The sequence below is a fragment of the Athene cunicularia genome (genome assembly GCF_003259725.1).
Source record: "Athene cunicularia isolate RWA chromosome 2 unlocalized genomic scaffold, athCun1 chr2_part1, whole genome shotgun sequence".
NCBI lineage: Eukaryota > Metazoa > Chordata > Aves > Strigiformes > Strigidae > Athene > Athene cunicularia.
In genome coordinates, this window is record NW_020799095.1 from 25,968,294 (window position 1) to 25,992,473 (window position 24,180).

General features: G+C 38.4%; 1 protein-coding gene across 2 annotated transcripts in view; it reads left to right on the plus strand.

The window, feature by feature from the left end:
• The first annotated feature begins 1,810 nt into the window (after positions 1-1,810).
• SLC25A13 (solute carrier family 25 member 13) overlaps positions 1,811-24,180 on the plus strand; it is a 98,062-nt gene continuing 75,692 nt past the window's right edge. Inside the window, exons 1-2 of one of the 2 annotated variants that reach the window (XM_026842113.1) lie at positions 1,811-1,876; positions 22,074-22,127. Coding sequence is in view for 1 of the 2 variants with exons in the window: in XM_026842112.1 (XP_026697913.1) it covers positions 15,352-15,372; positions 22,074-22,127 (75 nt within the window). In the remaining variant the exon portion in view is untranslated. Of the gene's footprint in view, positions 1,877-15,336; positions 15,373-22,073; positions 22,128-24,180 lie in introns of those variants that run through there. The other variant, XM_026842112.1, reaches the window with a different exon arrangement.

Sequence of the window (24,180 nt, forward strand, 5' to 3'; positions counted from 1 at the left end):
GCCCTCCCCGGCGCGGCCCGCGCACTGCCCCGGCCCGGCCGCGGCTCCGGCGGGCGCTCTCGGGCCCAGGTGTGTGCCAGGAGGTACCCCAGGAGGTACCCCAGGAGGTACCCCGCCGTACGCACAGTGTGGGGATGCGTTAAAGCAAGCACGCCTACGTGTTCTGGATACAGTTATTTTCGGACGAGAGAATGCAGGGGGCCCTTGGGACGGCGGCTTGGCGGGGCTCGTCGTGCCCGGAGCGGGCACTGGTGGTAGCCCTGCCCTGCTTGCAGGCTTTAGCGTGGTGGGCCCGTTTAGCATTTTCTCCCATTTTCTCCACGTGTCTATTTTTACCTTCTGTTTTCACATTTGATATAATTTCCAACCGGCTTCATTTCTCAGTGCTCTCTTGTCAGAGAGATACCTGTTAGGCTTTTCTCCCGTTTTAGGAGGATAAACGAATTGAAATACTTTTATCAGTTGGTTAATAACACACTTCCATCCCAGAAAACAATTACATTAGCCATTAGCTGGATCAAGGGCATATAAAAAGTAGGTATTCCACTTCTAATGGCAGATAAAATTAGTGTTGGTGTTTCAAACACTTTTATTAGGTTTCTTTTTTGAATACTGAGGCTTTAAAAAAAATAATTGGGCCACATTCTTCTTTTGATGAAGTCAGTGATGAAACTTCTATGGAGAAAACTTCCCCGAGCAATCCAAAGCAGCACATGTGCTCAGTCTGGCGTGAGTTGCATGCTCCTTTATTTCAGTGAGTCCATGACAGAGCTGCTCCTGTCAACACCTTCCTCAGTAAGAACCTGGGTTATCTGAAATGCATGCTGTTGTAATGGACTAGGCAGTATATGATTCCTCATTGCTAGGGTAGATGAAACAGCCATCGCGGAGTCTTATGTTTATTATTTATAAACCTTAGATGTCCTGTCTAGCTTTTTTTTTTTTTTTTTTTTTTTTTTTTTTTTTTTTTTTTTGATTGCCCACCTGTCCATACACACAACATATCAATTACATCTTACCAAACTACTGGTGTTAGATGACTTAAGAGTCTTCCATTCAGTGAATTTATGAACCATTTACTTACCTTTTCCTCTCAAAGCAGCAGTTCTTAATCTGCAATCCATTTGAATCCATACTAGTTACATATACTTAAAAAAAAGTTGTATATGTAGTTTGTGTTTGTATAGTCAGGTAGACCTGTGTGCTCCATGCTATACATTTGCATGGTGTCCTTTTTTAGCTTGGTTTATTACACAATTCAGATCACCAAAATCTATATGAGCTTATGTTAGAAAGACTCAACACTTCAAGAGAAACTGAACTGAGTATCATATATTTTTGATTACATCAGGCTTGGCAGAGAGATACCTGATAAAAAGAATAATGGTTTGTCACTGGTGTCATAACCATCCTTGGTGCATTGCAAGACAGAGATACAGCACTTTGTACTGCAGTGTTTACAGCCCTTGGGTATCTTCTGAGGAAGGCTTCTGGTTGCAGGCTTTAATGTGTTTTGAGAGATTTAGGCTTAAAAAAACCCCAAGTAGAACTGGGAGCAGCTAGAATGGATTAATTATTAAGTTACCTTGTGAGACTTCAAGGGGTTTTATCTTCCTGAGGTGAAATAGTTGCTCTTAAACATGGGTGAATTTCTATTTTTATTGAAGTCAGTGGCAAAATCTAAGTAGCGTTCTGTACTGTTTAATGGTAACGTCTGAGCTCAGGTTCTGCAAGCCACACATATGAATAACTGTGCTTCTGGGCCTAAAGTTATTCACATGTGCTTGCAGGCATGGGCCTTGATTTGTGTTCTAACTTCCTCACTGATGCATCTCAGTAATGTTTGCCTTTTTCACCTCAGCCAAACAATGGACTGGTGAGTCGAATGATTTTTCTAAAATCCCTCCAGTACCTTTTCCTTGCCAGTGTCCTGCATGACCGCTTCCTGTAATTTTTTAATGATACCCTTTTAGGCATATGCGTCTTTGGAATTGAATGTAATTGTTCTTCGCTAGCAAGATTTCAAATGTTGACATTTTAAGGAGACCTTCGGAATTCAGTCTGTTAAAAGGAAAACCCAAATGGGATACTGTTAAGACTGCATAGTTAAACACTCAGGTATCAAGAAATGGGCAAAGCTTTTATACATGGAATCTTTAATGTCCATTACAGTGCCATTTAATTTTCTTCGTTGTATGGTAGTCAGTGTTACACAATTTATACCGTGTTTTAAACAGTGTATATTGCACATCAGTGTCTTTTCTTAATCTTTGAAAATGCTTTCCGAAAGTGTTTTGTGAAACCTGCACCATAAATTATATTTGCACAAACTGCCAGCAAAAACTGCAGGTGAGATGTTCCAGCAGATTTTTTTACCCCATTGGTAACTAAATTACCATCATAGGTACTGGCTTCTTTTTCTGAATTGCACAGAAAACAGGCTATGTGGAAAATCTTTATGGTAATGCATATACAGAGCAATAATGACATTTTATATAGTGTGTCATGCTTTATTTCTTCATTTTGAGTGTTTAACAATGCAAGCACAATGTTTTTTCTGCCCTTTAGCCAGGTATTTCTAAAGAGACGTTACATAATCTAACTAATGCCCCTCGCCATTCACCTGGTGTGTATTTTACAGCAGAATTAACTATGCCTGTTGAGTGAATGTAAGCTACCCTTGGTCCATATACTGCTACTCCGTTCTGGGCATAGCTCTTGTCTCATGCATGTGCAAAGTGTGATGTGCTATCTTTTTAAAGTCCTACTGCTTGATAAAATATAAATTTATTTTCAGTTGGAAGTTCTAAGGTACTTCTCAATGAGACGTCTTTCCATAGCTAATTTTGCCTTTGCCACTGTGCTACTTTGTTCAACTTAAGGTCAGAAACTGATATTTATAATGGGAGCTACTATATATATATATTTAAACTTTTTATTTCATAACCACTAAGCAACATTCAAAACAGTTAAAAATTGCATTAATGAAAATACCAAGCTTTAATAATTTCAGTAGATAAAGCTTAGAAACTGTGTAAAAACAGTGGGCTTAGTATGGAAGCACTTGTACACCATTAAACTTCCATCTCTGCTATGGATAGCATGTGAATAAATGTCAACACTTGTATTAAACTGCATAGTGCTGATATAAGAGTTGATTTTTAAATACTGTGGAATATCTCTCTGTTTCTAACGTAATTGTTTTTTTGTGCATGTGTGGTTTGTCCATTGGTCACATACTGGTTGCCTCTGTTACCCAGAATGTATAAGTTATTTTAAAATTATTGTCTTATGAACAAAGTGAACACAAATGTCACATGCTGAAAAAAGCGAAATGTAAAATAACTGTTCAAATGAAAGCATGAACTTTACATCAGTACCTGATGGGACTACTTGCATGCTTAAATTTAAGTGCATGTGTCTTTTGAAGAACAAGTGCCTGACTGTCAGAAATCTATCAGTAAGGTAACACAAAGATATTTGTTGCTGACTTTACGTACTGACAATATTTGGGATGTTTTTAGTGCAAGGTAAAGAAAATTTGTTACGCAGTTTTTGTATATTTAATAGTTTTTAAATTCTCTTTTGGCTTGTGTTTTTCTGGAACTGTTTACTATGGAAGCTGTATCAGTGGAGTTACATCTTTCTGGTTGCTGCCATATTTACCTTTAAAGTCCTAAACCTTGTCATATCAAATATAGTTAGTCCTCATCACAGGCTCCTTGTATGTTGTGGCCTATATTAACATTTCTCACTGAACACCCCAGTCCTGCAAGATGCATCACCCTGACTGAATTAATTTGAGTTCTGTGAAGGATTGATGCCACTGGCCCTGGCTCCATGGGCCTTTTTGTGCGCAAAAATGATCCAGTGCCTGCACTGGGTGATGTGAATTAATGAGGTTTGGATAAGCAGTGGTTGAAATACAAACACGATGTCGATGCAATTCTAAATTAACGTGGTTCCAAACAATGCTGAAACTGTTAGATGCTGGTGCAACCATGCCACCTTAATTATTTTGCTGTCTCACATGCTCAGCCTGTCCCTTTGTGCATCATACTGCTCCATCGTTCCTATTCATTCAGCTCTTTTGTGCTCCTCTCCCCTGTGCTAGCAGTAAGGTGGGGTGTGTCTGGGAACAGACTGAATTCACCCCTCTTGCCCTCGATGATGCCATTCTTCCCTTCCTCCAGCAAAGTGGAAGAGAGGAATTGCACTGCATTGCATGTGGATTCATTGGGCCCTCAGAAAGGAGCAGGTGAGGGATCCTAGCATCATGATGGACTACTATGTCTGTGAAAGGAGTGGAGTTCCTTCTGGACAGGCTCCAGCCACTTAGTGAAATCAAAACCGTGGTGGGGAAAGTGGTTGGTGAGTAAGGAGAGAGCAATCTCTCTTTCCCTGAAGCATTACTGAGTTTGTGTACTGTGGAGTTAATAGTGTCATGACACTTAATGGGACCATTTAATTTTTCTGGATGTGATAGTCCCATGCAAGATCCACGTGGAAAGTCCTATTGCTAGTCTTCACAGAAGTTGCTGATGTGTTAGTTACATTTTGGAATTGTGCATACGTGTGTAAATTTTTAAACACCTTATGTATCATGAGACTCTCTTTTCCACTTTCCCCCTCAGAAAAAAACCGTGTATTTATGCTGCTTAAGACTTCTTACTGCATCTTGACTTCTTAGGAGACCAGAATTTGCCTGATAAAGGGACACTGAATTTGTATGCGTGCTGATAACTTCCAACCTTTTCTAAGTACGAAGTATCATGCATGATGACTGCCATTGAAACAGAGAAGGCAAATCATTTACTCCCCTTCCCTGTCCTCCCTGCCATTGTTTTATGTGTTTAGTTTCATTTGGTTTCTTTTACTGCACAAGTCTTTGCTTATGACATTTACCCATAGGAGTGCTGCTTGATTCCTAATCCCACAAGGTGCACAGCAAGTTACAGGGCCCACTGACAAGAATAATCCCAGTCGTGGAGCAGCTTTCTTGTGGAAAAATTCTATACAGCTCTATTCTGCAGTGAACGCCAAGTTACTCTGAAAAGGAACTTTTATTACACTGGAATTTTTGTCTCAATTGAGTTTATCTTGTTTCTTTGTACTACTATTTCCCCCCACGCTTTCTTCATTGGAGCTAGGTGGGGGCTAGAGGAGGTGGTGAAAGAGGTTGGTTTTTCTTTAATATGTTAGAGAGTTACTACATGTTGCAACTGCCAGTGGTTTTAACAAGTTTTCAAAACTTGTTCTTTTCCATTATGGTGTCCCTGTATGAGGAATTTCAGGGTGACCTCGTTTCATGTATAGCTCTAGGAGAGTGTTACTGTACCCAACACTTAAGTGTACATCCTTGTGTGCATCTCTTTTGTTGTGATGTTTGCTGAAAAGTATTTAAAGTTATTTGGATCTTATCACATTGGGAAGTGAATTCCTCTTTCTATGCAGCTTTGTGTCCCAGGAGGTTAGAGAAGCCATTCCAAGTGTGCTTCAAATGATACATTAAAGGCACCTGTCCTGATCCTGTAATGTAGACAAGCTTATAGCCCTGAATAATAACAATGTGTCTTCTGACCAGCTTCTTTAGGCCAATATCTATTTTATTTATCTATGTTGTCCCAGGAGTATGAAAAGGAGGTATGTGATACTGTATTTCCTGGAAGATGATGGCATGAATGGGCTGCTTAATTTTTGCTTAATTTTTGATTTCAGTCTTTGGAATTGCTGCTGCTTTGGATATAGAATGGCTTCACTGTACTGAATAAAGCCTGTATGTTAGTATGGCACCAAACCTAAACTTGCATAAGGCTTCTGGGCTCTCCTGTGACTTTGCTAATCATTCTGTTTTGCTTCAGCTACAACACAGTCTTTCAGAAACACAGCAGCTGATGTTTTATGGTGCTAGATAGCTATGGCTAGTAAAATGTAAGGTTGCATATTTTCTGGTGCATTCTCTTTCTGGAAAGTATCTGTATCTCAGTCATTTGCTGGGAAATAAAGAGGTCCTTGTAAAAATACTCTATCTTCGATTGCTTTGGAATAAAGCAATTTCAACCGAAGCTTTGTTAAAACACTTAAAGGAACACTGCAAATGCATTTTTCATAACATTTTAAAATAATTTCATGCTATTTACAATACCTTAGAAACGTGCAATTGCAATTATATTCTTTACCAAAAATGTTACTTGGCCTGCACAAATCCAGTGTGTTAAAGGATGAAATTGCTCATGAGGAGTGGGTTGTTGGCATTTTTCTTTTTCTCTGAAGAGGGAAAAAAACACATTTGAGAGTGGAGAAGTGAATGCATGTACACCAAACTATGTACATTTAGATAAGAAACAGAAGAAATAGAGCTTGTCACAAGCCTGATCAACTACCTCTTGTTGGATACTCGTGAGGTCCCTAACCTCAGCTGCTGGATACGTGTGCTGCTGGTGTCTTGCACGGCTAGGCAGCCTGCAAGAACTGTTCCCATGCTGACCAGTAAGGTCACTCTTTGGATCTCTTTGAAGATACTTGCCTTACTGCCTGGCTTACTCTTGGTCATGTGAAACCCAGAGCCTGTAATTTAGGCTAAGAAGACTTTGGTGTTCTCTTGGTCAACATCTCCATGCCTAACTTTTATCCACTTGTCTTTGGAAGTAGAATTAAGAAACCTGTCTGAGGTGTCCAGGAACAGGTACCACAACAGCCAGCATGCTGAATTGGGACCATCTGTCAGCCAGTGGGAAATGAAAGATAGGGATGTCCCAGAAGGATCTTCAAACAGCAAGGCTTGTGTCTCTGTTTCAATCAGGGACGCTGCATAGCTAGCAACACAAGGACTGGAGGGACAGAGGAGTGGGCCAGAAGCCCATCCAGTTCCTAGCAGTTAGGGCACCCAGCTGAGAGGAGGGAGATTTGGATTCTGTGTTGCCCATGGTGTTTAAACATTTTGCATGAGTGATACCTCCACCAGCCACAGTTTCAGAGGATTGCTGTGCTTGATGCTTACTGCAGTTCTGCCAGTGCATGTTAGATGTGCTGCATGCATGGCTGCTGGGCTGGAGCGGGGGCACCTGGTCATTCATTGTGTCTGAAATGTCTGTATGTGCTCAGCCAGGACTGCGTCGCTTTTGGAAGTGCATCTTGGTGGAACTTTTGGAATCCTAAAAATCTTAAATCGCATGTGCCTTTCTGCTCATAGATGGATTGTTTTTTGCATCATGCCGTGACTGAAGTAGTGGAGTGTGCTAATGGATCTGACCCTCAGAGGCCGAGGAAAGTGGAGTTTGGAAATACACAAACGCATTTTATTTGTAGAGAGCACACTGAGATTGGCAGACTTGTGTCCAGTCAGCCATACCTTTTAAAAATAATTTTTAGATCTTCTTAGTATCTTCGCTACTTTCATAGTTTTAAGACATTACTTGTTCTTTATTTGGAGCCCTAGCCTAGGCTGGACCATGCCTCTGGGACTGCTTCGTTGCCTGTTTTGCCTTCCTGATACTGGGCTGATTGTCTCTCTGCTCTGATGCCAGGGCTGAACTCAGTGTGGTTGTTCTGTTGTTTGGGTTGGTGTGGAGAGGTACTTCTTTGTTTCCTGAACCACTAGGTCACTGCACAAAAGGCAAAAAAAGAAATGTGGGAGAGTACAGGGGAGTGACCTTAGTGGTGAAGATGCTGGAACCTTGCATGTGATTGTTTTTTCCTTATATTGGTAGTTTTTGAATTATTGATACATGTGTGAATTGTTAAGCACTGTGGCATCTTATGAATTATCCATATTAAAATGTATAAAGGTCAAAATGAAAAACCTAGCTACAAAGAAATTTCATGCATTTGTGATTTAGGTTACCGTTACCTTTATGGCTATGACCCCCCTCATCACTTCAGTGCTGCTCCCTACCAGCCAGTCCATATTAGCATAAATAATGGTGGTGCTTTGTTCATCCCTTCAGCAGGAGACCCAATTTCAAAGCCTTTGAACCAGAGCTGGAGGAAGGTTTCAATCCCTCTGGGAACAGGCACCTGGGACTTTTTATGAGAGTTGTTATTGTGGGTTTTTTTAAACACAGACATTGTATTTGGAAAACTTACCCAGTCCGAGTTTATTGTAATAAATGGTACTACTGCAACTTGTGATTGCTTTATTTATTCTAAAATATGTTTCCATTCTTAAGCAACACATTTTCTTTAGTCTCCATTTCTCATGGCTTTTCTTATGACTGACAGTTTGCATTCCTTTCAGGCACTGTTGCTTGAGTTTACTGAATTTAGATGTAGGCTTTTTGGAGGATCTGGAGCTTGCCGTCAGTTAGAGCTTCATTTGGTTTTAGGTAGGGCATAGTTACACCACAGTGTTTGCTGTAGAAGCTGAGAATTTTGATTCTCACCCAAACTATCAGTCAGCTAGTGTCCAAATAGCCTCTTGTTTTCAGTAGATGTTGCAGATTTTTATATGAGCCTCTCTTGTCTCCTTAGTCTTTCTCCATTTTTGGCATTCTTACTGTTAATGTGCTTGTAATGAATAGGACAGATAACCGCTCTTGAAACTGTTAATTGTTGCTCCACAAACTGTCCTCAGGACAGGTGAAGACTTCCCAGCCATATTAGTGTTGTTTGAATTATTACTGCTTCTCTTTGATTAAAAATAGATGCAAGTAGTGAAAAAAGATGTTGAGACTGTATCTTATCACATACTGCTAGGTAAATTAAATTTGATGTAATGTGGAGAGAAACGCACAGATGTGTCTTTATTCAGACATGTAGGATCATCTTTTTTGTGAAGTGCAGTGCTTCACAGAAAGCAGATGAAGACTGTACTGCTCCAGCACCTCTCTCAGGTATTTGGGACAGGAATGTCTGACAGTAAAACACTGATGAGGGAGGCAAATGGATAATGATATGTTGTAAATTGAAGAAGAGTGTTTTAGAAACTGACCTTTTTAAAGCACATTAAGTGCTTTTTGACCAGTGTGTCTTATTTTCTAAAAGCTTCCAGAATACAGAAGTAAATTTCACCTGCTAAGGTCTAAATTTTGGTAAACCAGCAATGATAAGCCTAGAGCTGTAGTAATCTGTAGAGCTATCGTTAGGTTATATTAAAATTAGCCACAAATTATATAGATGGATCTTGATTATGTCTTCTGTTCAATACAGAAATATTAAGAAAATAGTTTTACTTGAAGGGTATTAGCATGTAGTCTCTAATTTTTTTCAATCTTTAGGTCCCACCGTAAATCAAACTCATAAAGTCTAGTTTTTAAAAAAATTCTCATAAGTATAAAAATTCCAAGGCTTTTAAAGGCTATTTTTGCAATTATGGGAACCTATTGGAAGGGTAATACATGTGCTTTTTACAACTATGATTTTTATGTCCTTGATGATTAGGGCAATTGAGGAATTGTGAAGAGCAACATTAATTCCAGAGCTAGAATTTGGAAGAAGGTGTTGTGTAGCTAGATGACCATAGTTATTAGCCAACTTTATAAATAGGTAGAAGCAGGCTTTTTTTTTCCCTTCTCCTTCAGATACCTTTATGTAATTAGTGTTCTGGAGTATTAAATAAAACCTTGGCAGCTGAGCTAAACAGCTGTTGAGTGAATTTAAAAGATAACATTTCTGAGCAGCTGTGGAACTGCACAGGGAGGGAAACATAGGGAATCAACGTCTGAATATTTCTGATATAGTTGAACAAGTTTTTCTTAAACTGAAAACTTTAGGAAAAAGATGAGAACAGTGATTTGATGTATTTGAATTCAATTTGTTATTTCTCCAATAGAGTTTATTCTTTCTCTCCATTTTTGACACTATAATCTTGTTGGTACTTCCTTTGTAATTGAAATTGATTTACCGGAATTCAGATTGTTGTGTAAAATGCCATTGACCACATATTTTTCCAACTTCTTGAACAATTTTATAGTCATCTTTTCACATATTTCAGTTTTTCTGGGTGAATACTACTTGATCTTTATTCACTGAGGATTTAAAAATGTTCTTTTCTGGAGCTGATCTTCATTTCTATCTAAGAGGATAAATTTAAACTTACCTAAACTTACCAGGAAATAGAAGGTTCCTTCATAGTTTGGAGCCTTTTTTCTTTGTTTTCCTTTCTGATGTTTTTACTGGGAACAATGTCTGTAGATTTCAGAATATAGTGTCACAGAAGGGCACATATTTTTCTACTTTCTTCCTGATAGAGTTTGCATAAAAGTGCACTTAGTCAACAGGGGATGATGCTTTCACAAGGATGATCCTGAGCCAAATGCCGATCACCCAGACAGTAGGAGGAAGAAATTCTAATTGTCTTCATATTTAAGTTGCTGTTTCTTATCCCAACTTACCTGAACTCTCTCAACAATAGAACCATCCTTTATTTGGGGTTTTTGGGTTTTGCCTCAGTCAATGGATATTTAATTCTGGGAAGTTAGCAAATGTGCCCCCTTTATCTAAGTAAAGCTGTAAATTAGAATAGTTCTTAAGGAATAAATTAGAGCAAATTATTCAGTGTTGGAGTAGCTTGAGCAGCATCTGACTACATCTTCCATCAAAGACTGATAGGTGTTAATCAAAATGCAGGTAAAATCTCCAAAATATAAAAGGCCATCAGCAGGATCATGACACAAAGATCCTACGTCTGTGCACACAACTTTGGTTTGGAGATCTGTGTTCAAATGTGTGTACACATGTTTTCCTACACTGAGAAATGAGATCTCCTGCCTTGATGCCTCTTCCTACTTTTGCATGTTTGTGGTGCTTTGCATTTTTTTCTGCAATTCTTTTATGCCAGGTGCCCACTACAGCTTTTTAGTCGAGCCTCTGGTCTGGTGCGTGATGTTACTGTGCAGGAGAGAGACTACGATGTTGTCCTGTTATCAGTAGCAGAGTGGGAGGCTCCCAACTTAAGGGTCTTAATTTAAAGGTGTGTTCTGCAGTAGTAGTCAAGCATTATCATCTGTCCTTTGTTATGTGACTTTCCTGTCACATCCATCCATCTCATGACCTGATACATAGGTCTGATTTTAGGATAGAAGAGGTCTGAAAATTAGTATTACTGAACAAGCAGCAGGCTGTTTGTTATTATTGTCATCTTGTTGTGTCTCGGAAATATGACCTATTTACTTTTCCCTGGATCCTTGGCTAGTAAAACCTCTTGGTCACGTATTTTATTACTGTAGGTCTTTATCATGTTTGACAACTACTGTTTGATGGAACATCACCGATTTAACAGATCTTTGGCAGAAGAAGCCCTTAAACCAAATATGAAAAGCCATTAGAAAAAATGTGGTATGTAAAAATACCGTGTCTGGCTGATTCCTGCTCTCAGCCCATTGTGCAGTCTGAATCTGACTAGAGAAATCTTCACGTGTTTAGGGGAAGAAATTTTTGAATAATTTCACATTTCCATTAAAATAGTTTTTGTCACTGACATCAAGTCAGCCTTCCTCCTTCCTGTCACTTCACCTGTCTAATGCTGCTTGCCATTGTGTGTCAGTCTAACTGGAAACTACTTTGTAAAGATCATGAATTAGTCCCATGTTGATGCTGTTCAAAAGGAAGAAAAACATGGCAACAACAAACTTTCTACAATTGCTTTTACTCTGTTCACACGCCCAAATCAGTTACTTGGTCTGCGTCTTTTCTTTCAAGACTGACTGGTATGAAGAAGTGGGTTCGGTCTTTTCTGCGTTGTGAACATTGTACAACAGAAGTTTTGGGCTTCTCTTTTCTTCTCACAGTAAAGAAAATGATAGTTGACTGTAAACCTCTTGCGAATTGCTTTTGGTGTCCCATTGCATTTAAGCTACAGAGTCATATCTCAGTTATGAGAATAGCCCAAACTAGAATACTTAATTCTGAAGTGTGTAAACATTCAACCCAAATAGTGTGTAGTTAAAAGAACACTTAAATAGTTGCTTATTCTGTGTGTCATTGACAAGTTAAGGATGCTAAACCAGCTATTTCCCTTTTTCTCATGGTTGGGTGGGGAGAGAAGGAGAGAAAGAGGGCACTGAAATTTTGACACAGCCAGCAACTAAACGCTATGGCAGCCACTTGTTTGCTCCTCCCTGCTCCCAATGGGATGGGGAGGAGAGTCAAAAAAAAAGTAAAACCTCATGGGTTGAGATAAGAATGATTTAATAAGTAAACAAAATATAATAACAACAATAATAAAATATAGTAGTAATAAAAGCCTAATAATTGTAATGAAAATGAGTATACTAAAAAATAGAAAGAGAAATAAAACCCAAGAGAAGATAAGCATGCACAATGCAGTTGCTCACCACCCGCTGACCGATGCCTGAGCAGCGATCTGCCCCTCCAGCCCAACTCCCCCCAGTTCATATACTGGTCATGATGTTCTGTGGTATGGAATATCCCTTGGGCTACTTTGAGTCAGCTCTCCTGGCCATTCTCCCTCTCACCTTCTTGTGCACCTGCTCACCAGTAGAGCATGGGAAACTGAAAAATCCTTAAGGTAGGATAAACCCTACTTAGCAACAACTAAAAAAAGATCAGTGTGTTACCAACTTTATTCTCACACTAAATCCAAAACACAGCACTCTGCCAGCTGCCAGGAAGAATTTCTGTTTTCGCTTAATGTTTTGTGTGACCCACAGTTTGATTAAACAAAGAGATATATAATGAAAACTAGTGTGAGGTCTCCTGGCTTTTCTGGTCACTGTTTGAAGACTTCCTGGGCCGGCACAGGTTGTGAAAGCTGTGAGGAGGAACCACTGATAAATCACTCAACTTTTTCATGGGGTAAAGCATTAATTTTTTGTATTTCAAAGGGCTGGAGCAACTGATCAGAAATAAGTTTTTGGAATTTTACAACGTTTTTGACAGTTCATAACAAAAAGTGAACTCCACTGTCAGCTGATACCAGTACCTACTGTGGGGTGGCAGACATACTGCTCTGAGTTCATTTGGTGATGTCAGGGTGCTGACAGCAACCCAAGTGTCCAAGGAATGAAACAAAAGAACTCCTGGTTAATGAGACATTGAAAGAATAATGCTAGCATTTCTGTAGTATCATAAACTCTGCTTTATGTTTGGTTAATCTGGTATTTTCAGATTTTAGTTTAAGTGCCTTCCCCCAAAATGGAAATCTCTTTCTTGGCAGAAGACATTATCTAGTTCTGCTTTCCCCTCTGCTAAAGATGCCTGCCTGAAAGTAATTTTAGGATTATTTTTTTTTTTTAAATTCCTACCTTTACATCAAAATTCTCAGTTTGACATCATCATAATTTCCACAGTGATCTCACAAAAATATTCTGAGGGCAGTGCAGCAGAAGTAGATTTAATGTTTTAATGAAACAATTTCTGCTTTATGCAAATATACGTAATAAAATAGACTCAGAGATGAGAAGCCAAAATCAGAATAGTTTCTAATTAAAATGTATTAAAAGGCTGGAAATATTTCCACAGTTTCTAGGAGATGAGGAGTTCTTAATTGTTATCTGCTATCTTACAACTTTTGCAAATTATGGAGAGTTACTGTGAACTCTGTAACAATTTTGATTTAGTTGTGGCAAGTCGCTGGCAGATAAATCTTTAGTATTACAGTCACTGCCCTACTGTGATTTAGGTCTTCATTGGATTATTTGGTATTCCCACATGAGACTGCAAATTATTTCCAAGTATACCCTCTTTGATACCTTCAACTTTCTGTTCAGGTCCTTAGCAAGAATGAAGGTCACATGCCCACAGTGGCCTGTGGCAACTGTGTAATCTGCTAATATTTGAGCACCAACTATTTGTTTATTGCTAATACTGAAGATTAGAATTCTAAAAGAAAATCTTAAACTGCCTTTACTTTGCAATTGCCCTGTCTTCAGGGAGATGATCTAATAATTTTAAACCAAAACCCATATGGGAGTCGGACAAACGTTGATACCGTTGCTTGCAGGCAAAAGAGGGCTTGTTTGCAAACTCATACTTTGGCATATGTATTGTGAGATCACAGGCAAGAATCTTTAAAGGGAAGAGAGATATTTTATTATTTGAAAGTCCAGGTTTTCCATCATCAGAGGTTGACTAGCATGTTTATTTGGGAAAGGTAGGTAGTTACTGTGACTCTTCCAGCTTTCACAGAGCATGGGCATGGTCCCCATGACCCAGTACTCCACTGTGCTGAGTACTGTACAGACAAAAAATAAAAGAAAAAAAGAACTGATGTTTTTTGCTTATTGCTTCAAGTAGCACAGTGTTATTGTTTGCCCGTGTTGAAATGCTGCTGTTACTTTTGTTAGCTATGAGGAAGGATTCTGACCACAGGACTTAAGATTTTCTTTGTGTCTCATCATTTACAACCTTTAATGTTTGCTTTGTGTGTGTGTGATGCTGTTTCCATTGTGCAGTTGTCTTTTGTTCTTTTTAAGGTTGTAGAATTGGATCCATGCACACATAGGGATTCATGCCCACTCCCACACCCTTCCCAGTTCTCTGAACTGCTGAGGTGTAGCATTTTGAATAGAGTTGAATAGATGGATTTGATTATAAATAGGATCTTGAAAAGTGAACTTCTGTGTTCAAAGAAGAAAACACAACACTGAAACAAAATAGATTTACCTGTCAGTTCTTCCTACATAATTCCTGTCATGCAATTATTAGTCAAGACATGTAATGTATAGGAACTTTTCTCCAGCATATTTCTTTCACTTGCTCATTCACAAGCCTGAAGTCACAAATAACAGTTACTCTAGCAACAACTTGAGACAGAGCTTTCCACAAGTTTATAGGCACTGATTGCACATCTGTATAATTTTTTTTTTCCTTAGCACAGAATTAATAGTTATCTAAGAGCAGATCATTCTGTTATGATACCCCTATTACCCCTATATGGCACTGCTCCAGATTTACTTTCTTCAAAGGGCAGTAGTTTTTTGTTTATTGCTGGAAATAATCCTGCTCGCTCACTGGGACCTTTGTGTCACAGTATAACCTCCATTGCATTGACATGCAATGTCAGTGTCTTAAGCACCATGAGCATGGGGACCTTGGGGAGATTCATTAGTAGCTTGTATGTCACATTCAGGGATGGTTCTCCCAGAGCTCACTGGTGCTCTTCATAGCTGTGAAATGACCTTCTTGAAGGTGCCACCTTGTGAGAACCGTGGTGTTAAATGGCCTTCTGTCTTAATTGTGGCTTATCCATTGCTTAATCCTGGTCCAAATACATATTTTATGCTAATAACAGTGGATGCCAGGTAAAATACATGCTGCTCTAATAGTCTGGCACTTCTCCCTGACAATTTTTGAGTGATAACAGGTATCTAATTTTCTGCTTCCTCCAGGAAACTACTTTTGATCTTGCTGTTACACTGGAGAATTTTTCTATCCTTTGCTTCCTTGGGTGAGATGACTATTTTCCTGCCAGATGTAAGCCTGAAGTTTAGCTCTAGAAGATAAATTGCTAGCACTGGGATGACTGCTTTTGGAAGATGAATGTGAGGCCATTGATGTCTTGAGTTTATGGTCAATGCACTGGTTGTACGGTAGCACTGTTGTAACAGAACAAACCCTCCTGGGAGAATCAAAAGGGAAAGTCAGTTGTGCTGAGGTAGCCACCAAATATGTTTTAGCAGGTTGACATTTATAATGCTTAGATATACCTCCATTTCTGAAAGGTGTAAGGAAGCACAAAGGAGAGTCAGGTAACACTGTTAGCATCTTAGCATCTATTATCCCATCCATCTGTGGTAAGAAGGAGGGGATATTTTTGAAAAATACCCATGAGTTGATGGAAATGTCATTTGACAATTTTGTTAGTAATTCATTTGGAAATAAACTTTTTTATTGAAGAACGCCTAATATATCTTACATATAATTATTGCATTTCTTCCAAGTGAGCTCTGGTTTGCTGAGATACATTGAGATATATTAATATTACATAATGGCCATAGCAAAGTAACTTGCTTGTGTACCTTTGGATCACAGTCCTGAAGATCATCTGATTAAAAATGTGTTATAGAGGATCTATGAAACAATAGAGAATGTTACTTTGAGGAAGAAGGTGGAGCAACAGTACTTTAGCACTTTATGATAGAAAGGTGGGGAAAGTGATTGGAGAGCTGAGCTTCTTCTGATAGCAACGTGAAAGGTGAAAGAGAAATTCCTGTTTTTCTCAAAGAATTGTTTTTTAGATCCAGTTTCTCATTGTAGTGTACTGTGTCATGTTTTGCTGCAGGAATGACAGAACATTAATTAGCTTTCTAGGAAATCCTTGCAGCACTTTTCCTTAAGATACATACTACTCCCACTTGGTTTCTATACTTACTTGGAAGCATGGGACAAACTGGGAAAGTGTTTTCCTGTATGTAACTGATAACCGTATGTTGGTCCCCAATCAGTTTGCATGCAAAAATGCTATCATTTATTGGGAATCTGCTTGTGTAAGAACCATCTTATGAACAAGCCAGCTGCATTTGCTTTGGGACTTTGAAAGCAGGATCAAAGCTAGCAGGTAATTGCCCAATAAAGTAGGTCTGTTTGCTTTGATGCACTTGGGGGAAGCGAGGCTTCCACTTACCATGGTGCAGAAACAGGACTGGGAATTTCCCAGAGATTTGTAATTGTGACAGAGTGAAGATGGATGCAAATAATTTTGCTTGAGATTTGTGGTCTCTGTTAGCTAGCAAATTTTGTTCTTCTTCACCATTGTGTGGGGTAGACTCAACACAACTAGTTAGTTTCAGTAGTGTTTATTCTGTAGTACTGTATACTGGATCAGCCTGTAGGATTTGAGATTTTGTTGATCATTGTTAATAAATTTTCTTTTTCTTATCTTAGATAGGGTTATTAGATTAAGGAATGCAGTAACTGCTCCTTAGTGTAAGGTTACACTTTTGCAAAATGTAGTGTTCGACTCTGAGGATGAGAACTGTTTTAGAAAATAAATGTGTTTATCTCAAGGTTGACTGTGCTCAGATTGATCTGACTGAATGTACCTGTTTAGCAGTTATCAGCTTCTCTTACAGTACTTCTTACCCTAAGCCTTTGGGCAGGTATGCCAAATGCCATCTGATTATATTTTCCTAGGAGAAATACTCAGCTTACAGTTAGGAAACTCTAGTGAAAAGTCTTTTTGAACTACATTCTGTACCAGATCTGCTTGCAGTTGTCTGGTTCCCTACTTGGTGAGCTGGTCCACATCTTGCTTGCAAACTTCCCCGTGATGATGAGTTCTGCGCAGTTTGCTTCCCATTACAGATCACAGTTGAGTTCTTGTATTCTGTCATGCAGAAGGAATGGCAGTGCTTTTACTGAGGCGAGAATAAGCTGAAGCATGTTGGGCTCATGAAAAACGTTTTTTGGGACAGCTGAAACAGGAGGCAGTGCCCTGGGCAGATGTTGATGCAGAACACTGTTGTAACATGATGGTGCGTGTGATGATGGAAAATGACCAAGGGGAGTTGCTAGGTTAGAAGAATGATTGTGTATACTTGTGATAGTATTAGTGCAAATATGGTAGAAGGGTGATTCTCATCTAAGTAAGCAAATTAGTTTATTAAAATACAAACTTTTGTGTTTTAGCGTAATACTTATCCAGTATTAATAGATTTCTGGTTTGAATTCAAACTTGGCCAGTAACTGCAGGTTAACTGGTTTCCAATATTTCAGTCACTCATTTAAACAAGAATGTAAGGTCAAACCCTGTTTTGATCTCCTCTGGAGTTGCACGTTTTGAGTGTATATATATTTAGCCAGAAAGAAAATATTAACGATGATCTAATCTGACCTCTTACATAAACTGGCCCACATGTGTTGAGATTTACAGGTGGACTGAATAACTTGTGATGAAACTAAAGAATACTTTTAGAAGATATGAGGTTTCAATCTTGATTTTAGGTCTTTTAGTGGTGCCAAATACATTGCATTCTTTAGTTGTATTTAAGAATGGAAGAACTTTTAAAAAATAACCTTAATTGCAACATGAAACTACTGGAGTTTGTGATCCCTTGTTAGGCCTTTCATCAAACATCTTCTCCCTGTTGTATGTGCCTGTACGTGGTGGTCTCTAGAATTAAGTAGAGTAAACTCACCAGTCCCAGGAAGCTTGGCAGCTCCGCCACAGCTCCGACTCTCTGCTTGGAGAGGGGCTGCTCTCCCGCTTCTTACCTGCTCAGTTTCAGGAGTTTTTAAGGATAATGAGGTAGAGGGGGGGACATCTTTACCTCCATCAACTCTCTCCTTTGCTCTTGAGCTCTGTTCAGCTTAAACTGTGGGGAAGAAACAATGTGAGAAATGTTTATCTCTCAGTCTTTGGTTGTTGCTGTTGTCCCAGTAAACTTTCTTGCATATTGTAGCAATTCTCAAGTATTCCTGAATCCCTGTCATCTTTCTACTCTATCCAAACCGTGGCTACTAAAGTGATCTTTGCCATAAAGGTGAGAAGGTCCGACATTTTATATTTGCCATTAGATTAATGCTATATTAGCATTAATTCTTATTTTCCTACTGCCCCTTTTCTCTCTTTCCCATCCATGTTGTTGTTATTCTTTATTCTGTGGAGCATACTCACTACTTTATTAGTCTTTTTGTATCTTTTGTTATCATATACCATCTGATAACCTGTTCCTTCTGCCTTGTATATGACAAATATATTAATAGAGTAGATTGGAAATGTAATATTCTATGAATCCCAGTGGATTTTGTTTTCTTGCATTGTTACACAGTTATATTTTTCTGGGAAGTGTCTGTTTGCATTTGTTGTTGAGAGTGAAAGTGAGACTGAAAATGCATGTCAGTGTAAATTGGGCAAAAGTCAACATGGAAAAAAGAGCTCCATTGGAGAAAATGGGCTGAAATTTAGATCAAGGTGCAAGGGAGTCTAAGGACATGAACAGCTCTAGCGTGCAGATCAACCCACGTGTTACTGTCCCTCCCTTACAGAGCTTCCCCTTTCCCTGTTCAGCCTCTGTCTCCCTTTGCTGAACATTATTGCTAATGGGAGGGATTTGGCATTTTAAAATTCAATTCTTACATTGCCTGTGATGGCTGTTTCTTCATATACATTACAATGTACATATACACATAGTCTGTTGGCTGAAACTTTCAAGTACGTACTTTAGGAATGAAAATCCGTGCTGATGTTTTCCGTACGTTATCCCAGTCTTTTCTGTAGCATGTCTTGACTTTATTATAATCCTGCACTTTAGTTTCTGTACTCCCTGTTGCCTCCTGTTTTTTTGAAAATAAATGTTTGTTGGAGAGCTTTCTTCACTGAACCTTACTTAATAAAAGTTACTGGTTTTTTTAAGTGTTAGTGTCTGTTACAAAGCATTTCTTTGTAAAGAGTAGTAACAGACATTATTTCCCTCAGATCTGCTTTATCAAATGCCTCCTCATGCAACTAGAGAGCTGTCATACATACCAGCTCGTAGCTGGTTTTATCTCAGGCTTTATCTCAGGCTTTTTTGCCTTTATGGAGAGAAGATAAAGTAAAATGGAGAAGTCTTTCCAGTTACAAAACACATCACTTAAGCCCAGTTATATGAAAGTAAGTATTGCCTGAGTTGACTGAAGGAAAAGCAGCTTGTGTCTGTGGGTCATTTTTCATCTGGTGTGCTACCCATTGGCTTTGCTGTCTTGTTGGCATCAGGTTACTTAGCCCAGCTTCAACTGCTAACATAACTGGGAACAATTTTCAGAATGGTATTGAAAGTGATATTTTGACCTTTTTGAGAAGGGGAATCACTAGTAACGCCTGTCATCAGGATCGGTTCTTGTGTCTGTATGTGCAGCTTCAGCTTTGCCCACAGCAGGAGATGGATGAAAGCTGAATGAAATACTTCTCTTAGCACTGGTGTGGCTGTAACATAACATAATAGAGGCTCTTTTCCTTAATTGGGATCAAATAGATCTTTCAAAATGGAGATTGGTGGATGACACATGGACAAACCAATTAATGCAGTGCTAACCATTTCTTTTCTCTCCTGTTTCCTGGGAATTGGAAGAATGTGGAAGTAGACTGTAGGAAATGGAGGAAAGCTGTGGTCTGCAGCCACTGCTTGGGCTGCGGTCTGCAGTGCTATTATGCATTCATTGACTTGACCAGCTTCAGCCTTTCTTTCAGTGTATGGTTTGAAAGAAACTTGCTGTAGAAAAGCCACCCAAATCCCCCCATAATCAAAAAGGGACTGAAAAATGGCAGCTGGGCTGCGAGAACATTATGTCTCCCAAGTTTCTCAAGATTGTTACTGTCAGTGAAACCAAGGGAAAAAGAGTGTAAGTTCAGCTATAAGTACGTGCCCTTTTCCTTTGTTCTTTTTGTCCCTGGTTTCTTTAGGCTTAGATTTCTGGGACAGTATAAAATTTAAACTTTAAGTCAGATTATTTATTTTTAATGGCTGTAGGTGTGTGAATTGTCTTTTTGTCTGTATAGTGACAAGATTCTGGATTTCAGCAGTATAGAAATGTTGGGGTTTTTTTCCACAAAGTTCCCAGTTGCTCTAGAGTACCAGGTTTTTACAAATGGGGTTAAATTAAATCTCTGCTTACTACACAGTGATTACATTTAGGACATCTTGTACTTTAGAAAATACACATTTTTAGGTTCCCAGCTGCACAATTACACTTTGATTTTTTGTAACTTCCTCCAAATGGATTTCTGTGCAAACACAGAATTGGGACTCCAGCTGTGGACTCCTGTCAGTTAAGTCCTAGCATAACTTAAGGTGTGGTTTTTCCCTTTGAAAAAAAACCCTAAAATTTTATGAGAAACATTATTCATAAACTTTTCTTAAAATACTCTGGGTTTTTTTTGGGGGGGAAGGGGTGTGTCTTGTCTTTTTTTTTTTTTTTTTTTAAGTTTTTAAATGACCCATTTAGGGTGAAGAAAATCTTACTAAAGATTCTTCATTAAATGTACATGGGATAATATAGTGCTGTTGTACAGAATTAAATAGACTCCTACCATTTTCTGCAGCAGTCTAGTGTGCTACTAGAAATGCACTTGCAGTCACATTTGCCCTTATAGCCTACCATTGCCCTGAAGAGTCAAAAAAGTAGGTAGTCATGTTTTATTGATAATGTTTCTGATGTGAGGGTATTCTTAGGTGAGGGTAAGATTTTACATTTTGCCTTGTGGTTCTTTATTCCACATTACAGAAGTGTTTTCACAAGTTTCATGAAAATCCAGGTTTGCTTACAAAGTAATTTATTTTTATTAGAAATAGATTGATGTGCTGAACTGACTTACTAAATGATGGTTATTATGTTGGCAAGCAAGATTTTATCAAAGTATCCTGAAGAAGCAAAGGGAATGTCTATAGCAAGCACAGACTGAGGGGATGAATCCACTTACTGCCAAAAGCAGCAAATAGATGGCACGGTATGTCAACAAGGAAAGTACTGATGGGCTTACTCCATGGTGGATGTAGAATATTTTTTAATTCTGTGTTTTGGGAAAGAAAAAAAAATCTAATTACTTTGGGTTTGTGATGGTAAATGTAACTTAGATTTTATTTGGAACTGGCTAGTTGTCTGATCTGCAGAAAAATCTAGATACTGTGCTTTCTGAATTTACTTCATCAAAAAGGTCTACACTGTAGGTTTAAATCATTTAAAATGTTGGAATTAGGGAGTTGAAGTACCAATAAACCAAATAATTATGTTGGAATTCAGTCATTTAGGGAGTTACTTTTTTGGACAGGTTTATAAGTGAGTATTTTGTTCTTGCCATCTATCAGTTGGGGGCTGCATGTGGTGCTCTGAAATCCTTAGATGAAAGATGCTGGAAGTATAAAAATCTATATGGCAAAGATGGTATAATGTCGAATCCCAGCAGAGAGGTATGTTGAAAAGATTGATACTTGAATGTCTTTATGACTTGTTAATATGCGCTTGTTTAAGAATTGCAGGCTTGCTTAAGGGAAGCAGTTGCAACAAAAATATTAAATAACTTAGTGTAAATATGAAATGAGCAAAATAAGCATGGCCAGCTAAAGCAGTACCTAATTTATCTAAGGTGAACATTTATTTTCATCACTTGTTCCATTGTTTGAATTCTTCCTTTTAAATGACACTTTGACATCTTTTGTATAAATTATGCATATTAATGTAATTGTATTTACTTGTAGGTGGCTCTAACCAAGAGAGCTGATCCAGCTGAGTTGAAAACAATATTTTTGAAGGTATGCATAAAGTAAATATTTTACTCTTTCTGCTTAATTTTTTTCATATCTTTTGCTCCTTTATTGCAGCATACAACTCTTGATAGTTTTTCCAACCATTAATCATTCACTGTATTATTACCATGTTACACTTAAATACCATTATGAGAATTGAACAATGCTCACCAAGAAGTCAGATACATTCCTGAGTGATTATTGTATTGACTCAGAAGTAGTATTACTATCTTAGAAAAAAAACCTACATTGTTCAGAGAGTGTTGTGGGAGTTTCAGTATTGTTCCTACACGTGGTAAAATGTTCGTGTAGACACCTTGCTGTTAGACCATTTGGTAAACTTCGTTCTCCTATCCTTCCTTCCTTCAGGGTTATCTCTGCTTCTCTTATTTGCAGAAGTGTTGGGAAGATCACCTTGTGAAGTGGTGGCCATATTTATTATTTAACTAAAAGTCCTTCTGTGTTGGTCTGCTACAGAAGTATGCCAATAAAGAAATGACTCATGTACTTGCTTGTGTAGTTGAGAGAAGTGTGCTTTAGTATTTTGCTAGAAATTTACTTTCTTTGACCCATTTCCTAAATTTAAATACCTATTCTTAACCTTCCTAAGATTAATTAGTACAGTGTCTGTATAGTTTTGTAGTCTGGTATGAAAAAAGTGTACAGAAATTGGTGGGTCTGTAGAATATATATGAGGTAGGTGCCACAGTGCTACAGGGAGCTGTTGTATATGAATTATTTTTATGAAGGTTTTGGTTGAGTGCCTAAGAGAGCTCATACTTTTCTAAGTTCCTCCCTCCACCTTCCCTCTCTCCAGCATAGTGCCCCACTCTCTGTGCACTTCTTGGCATGTTTTCCATTGTCCCTTGTGAGTTATTAATAACTGCATGTGTAGGTGTCACTATGTATATTGCCAGTATTTATAGTTTTATCATATACTGTCAGTATTTATAGCTCTGAAATTAGATTTTCAGCTGAGAAAGCCAGGATTTAACTTAAGAAATCCTGGAACTTGTATTTGTCAGGAGGCAAAAACACTTAAAGAAGAATGGGGTAGTGTGATTTTCAGAGGTAAATGCTTAAAGAGAAGAAGCAAGGCAGCAGAAAAGGCAGACAGGGAATAGATCACTGACCTGAAAAGATGGTAGTGTTGAGGAAGGGAATAAACACAGTAGACAGAAGCCTGGTCCCTTCTACTATACGAGGTGGCATTCAGTTGTGGTGGGAGGGTTGGTTGGTTGGTTCGCAGAGAACAGTGTGAAAATTGTTTCCTGTCTGCCTGTAGGTACTTACCTCTCGTGTGCTTCTGAAGATCGTAGCTCCCTCAGCTTTCACTTGTGGTGGATTGAATGGGTCATGGTTGAGCACACTAAACATCACCTCCAGCTCCTTTTTCTTCCCTTTCTGCTTCCCCTTCCACTGAAAAGAAGTGGAGTAATGAAATATAAGCTAAACGTTTTGTTCAGTATAATACAGAAATTGTCATGCCACTTACTACTGAGAAGGAAGAAGAATGAGTGAATGTGGTATGTTGTTTTGTGCTCTACAGATAAGCAATGGCCAGATTGTTAATTAAGCTGCTTCAGACAATTGTAAGTGGTGAGGCCGGTACAGTTGCTTCTGCAGATTGTGGGATCTTCACTTATAAAATAACTTGACAGCCATTCTTTTGACTTCAGTTAAGAATTAAAAAAAAACGATTACCAGTTAGGAATGGTACCCACTGTGTAGAAATAAATATGAAGCTATCAGTTTAAATACAGTTGATTACAATCAACTTTTAGCATATTTAATGCATCAAACTCCCAATAAAATGTTTGCAAATCTTATTTAAAATGGGGTCGAACTGGTTAATACTTGACTATGTAAAATGTATGTAAATAAGTTACCAAAAAGCCATTAAGTACTATTGTATAATATCAAATTCTCTGTGGGTATAATTGCCAAAGTGGGGAGAAATACAATTGTAAAGAACCATTTTTTTAATGTCTCTCCTCCAAAGCCAATAGAATTGATGTTTTTCTCTTTTTGTTATGATAATTTCCAAGAGTAACTCTAC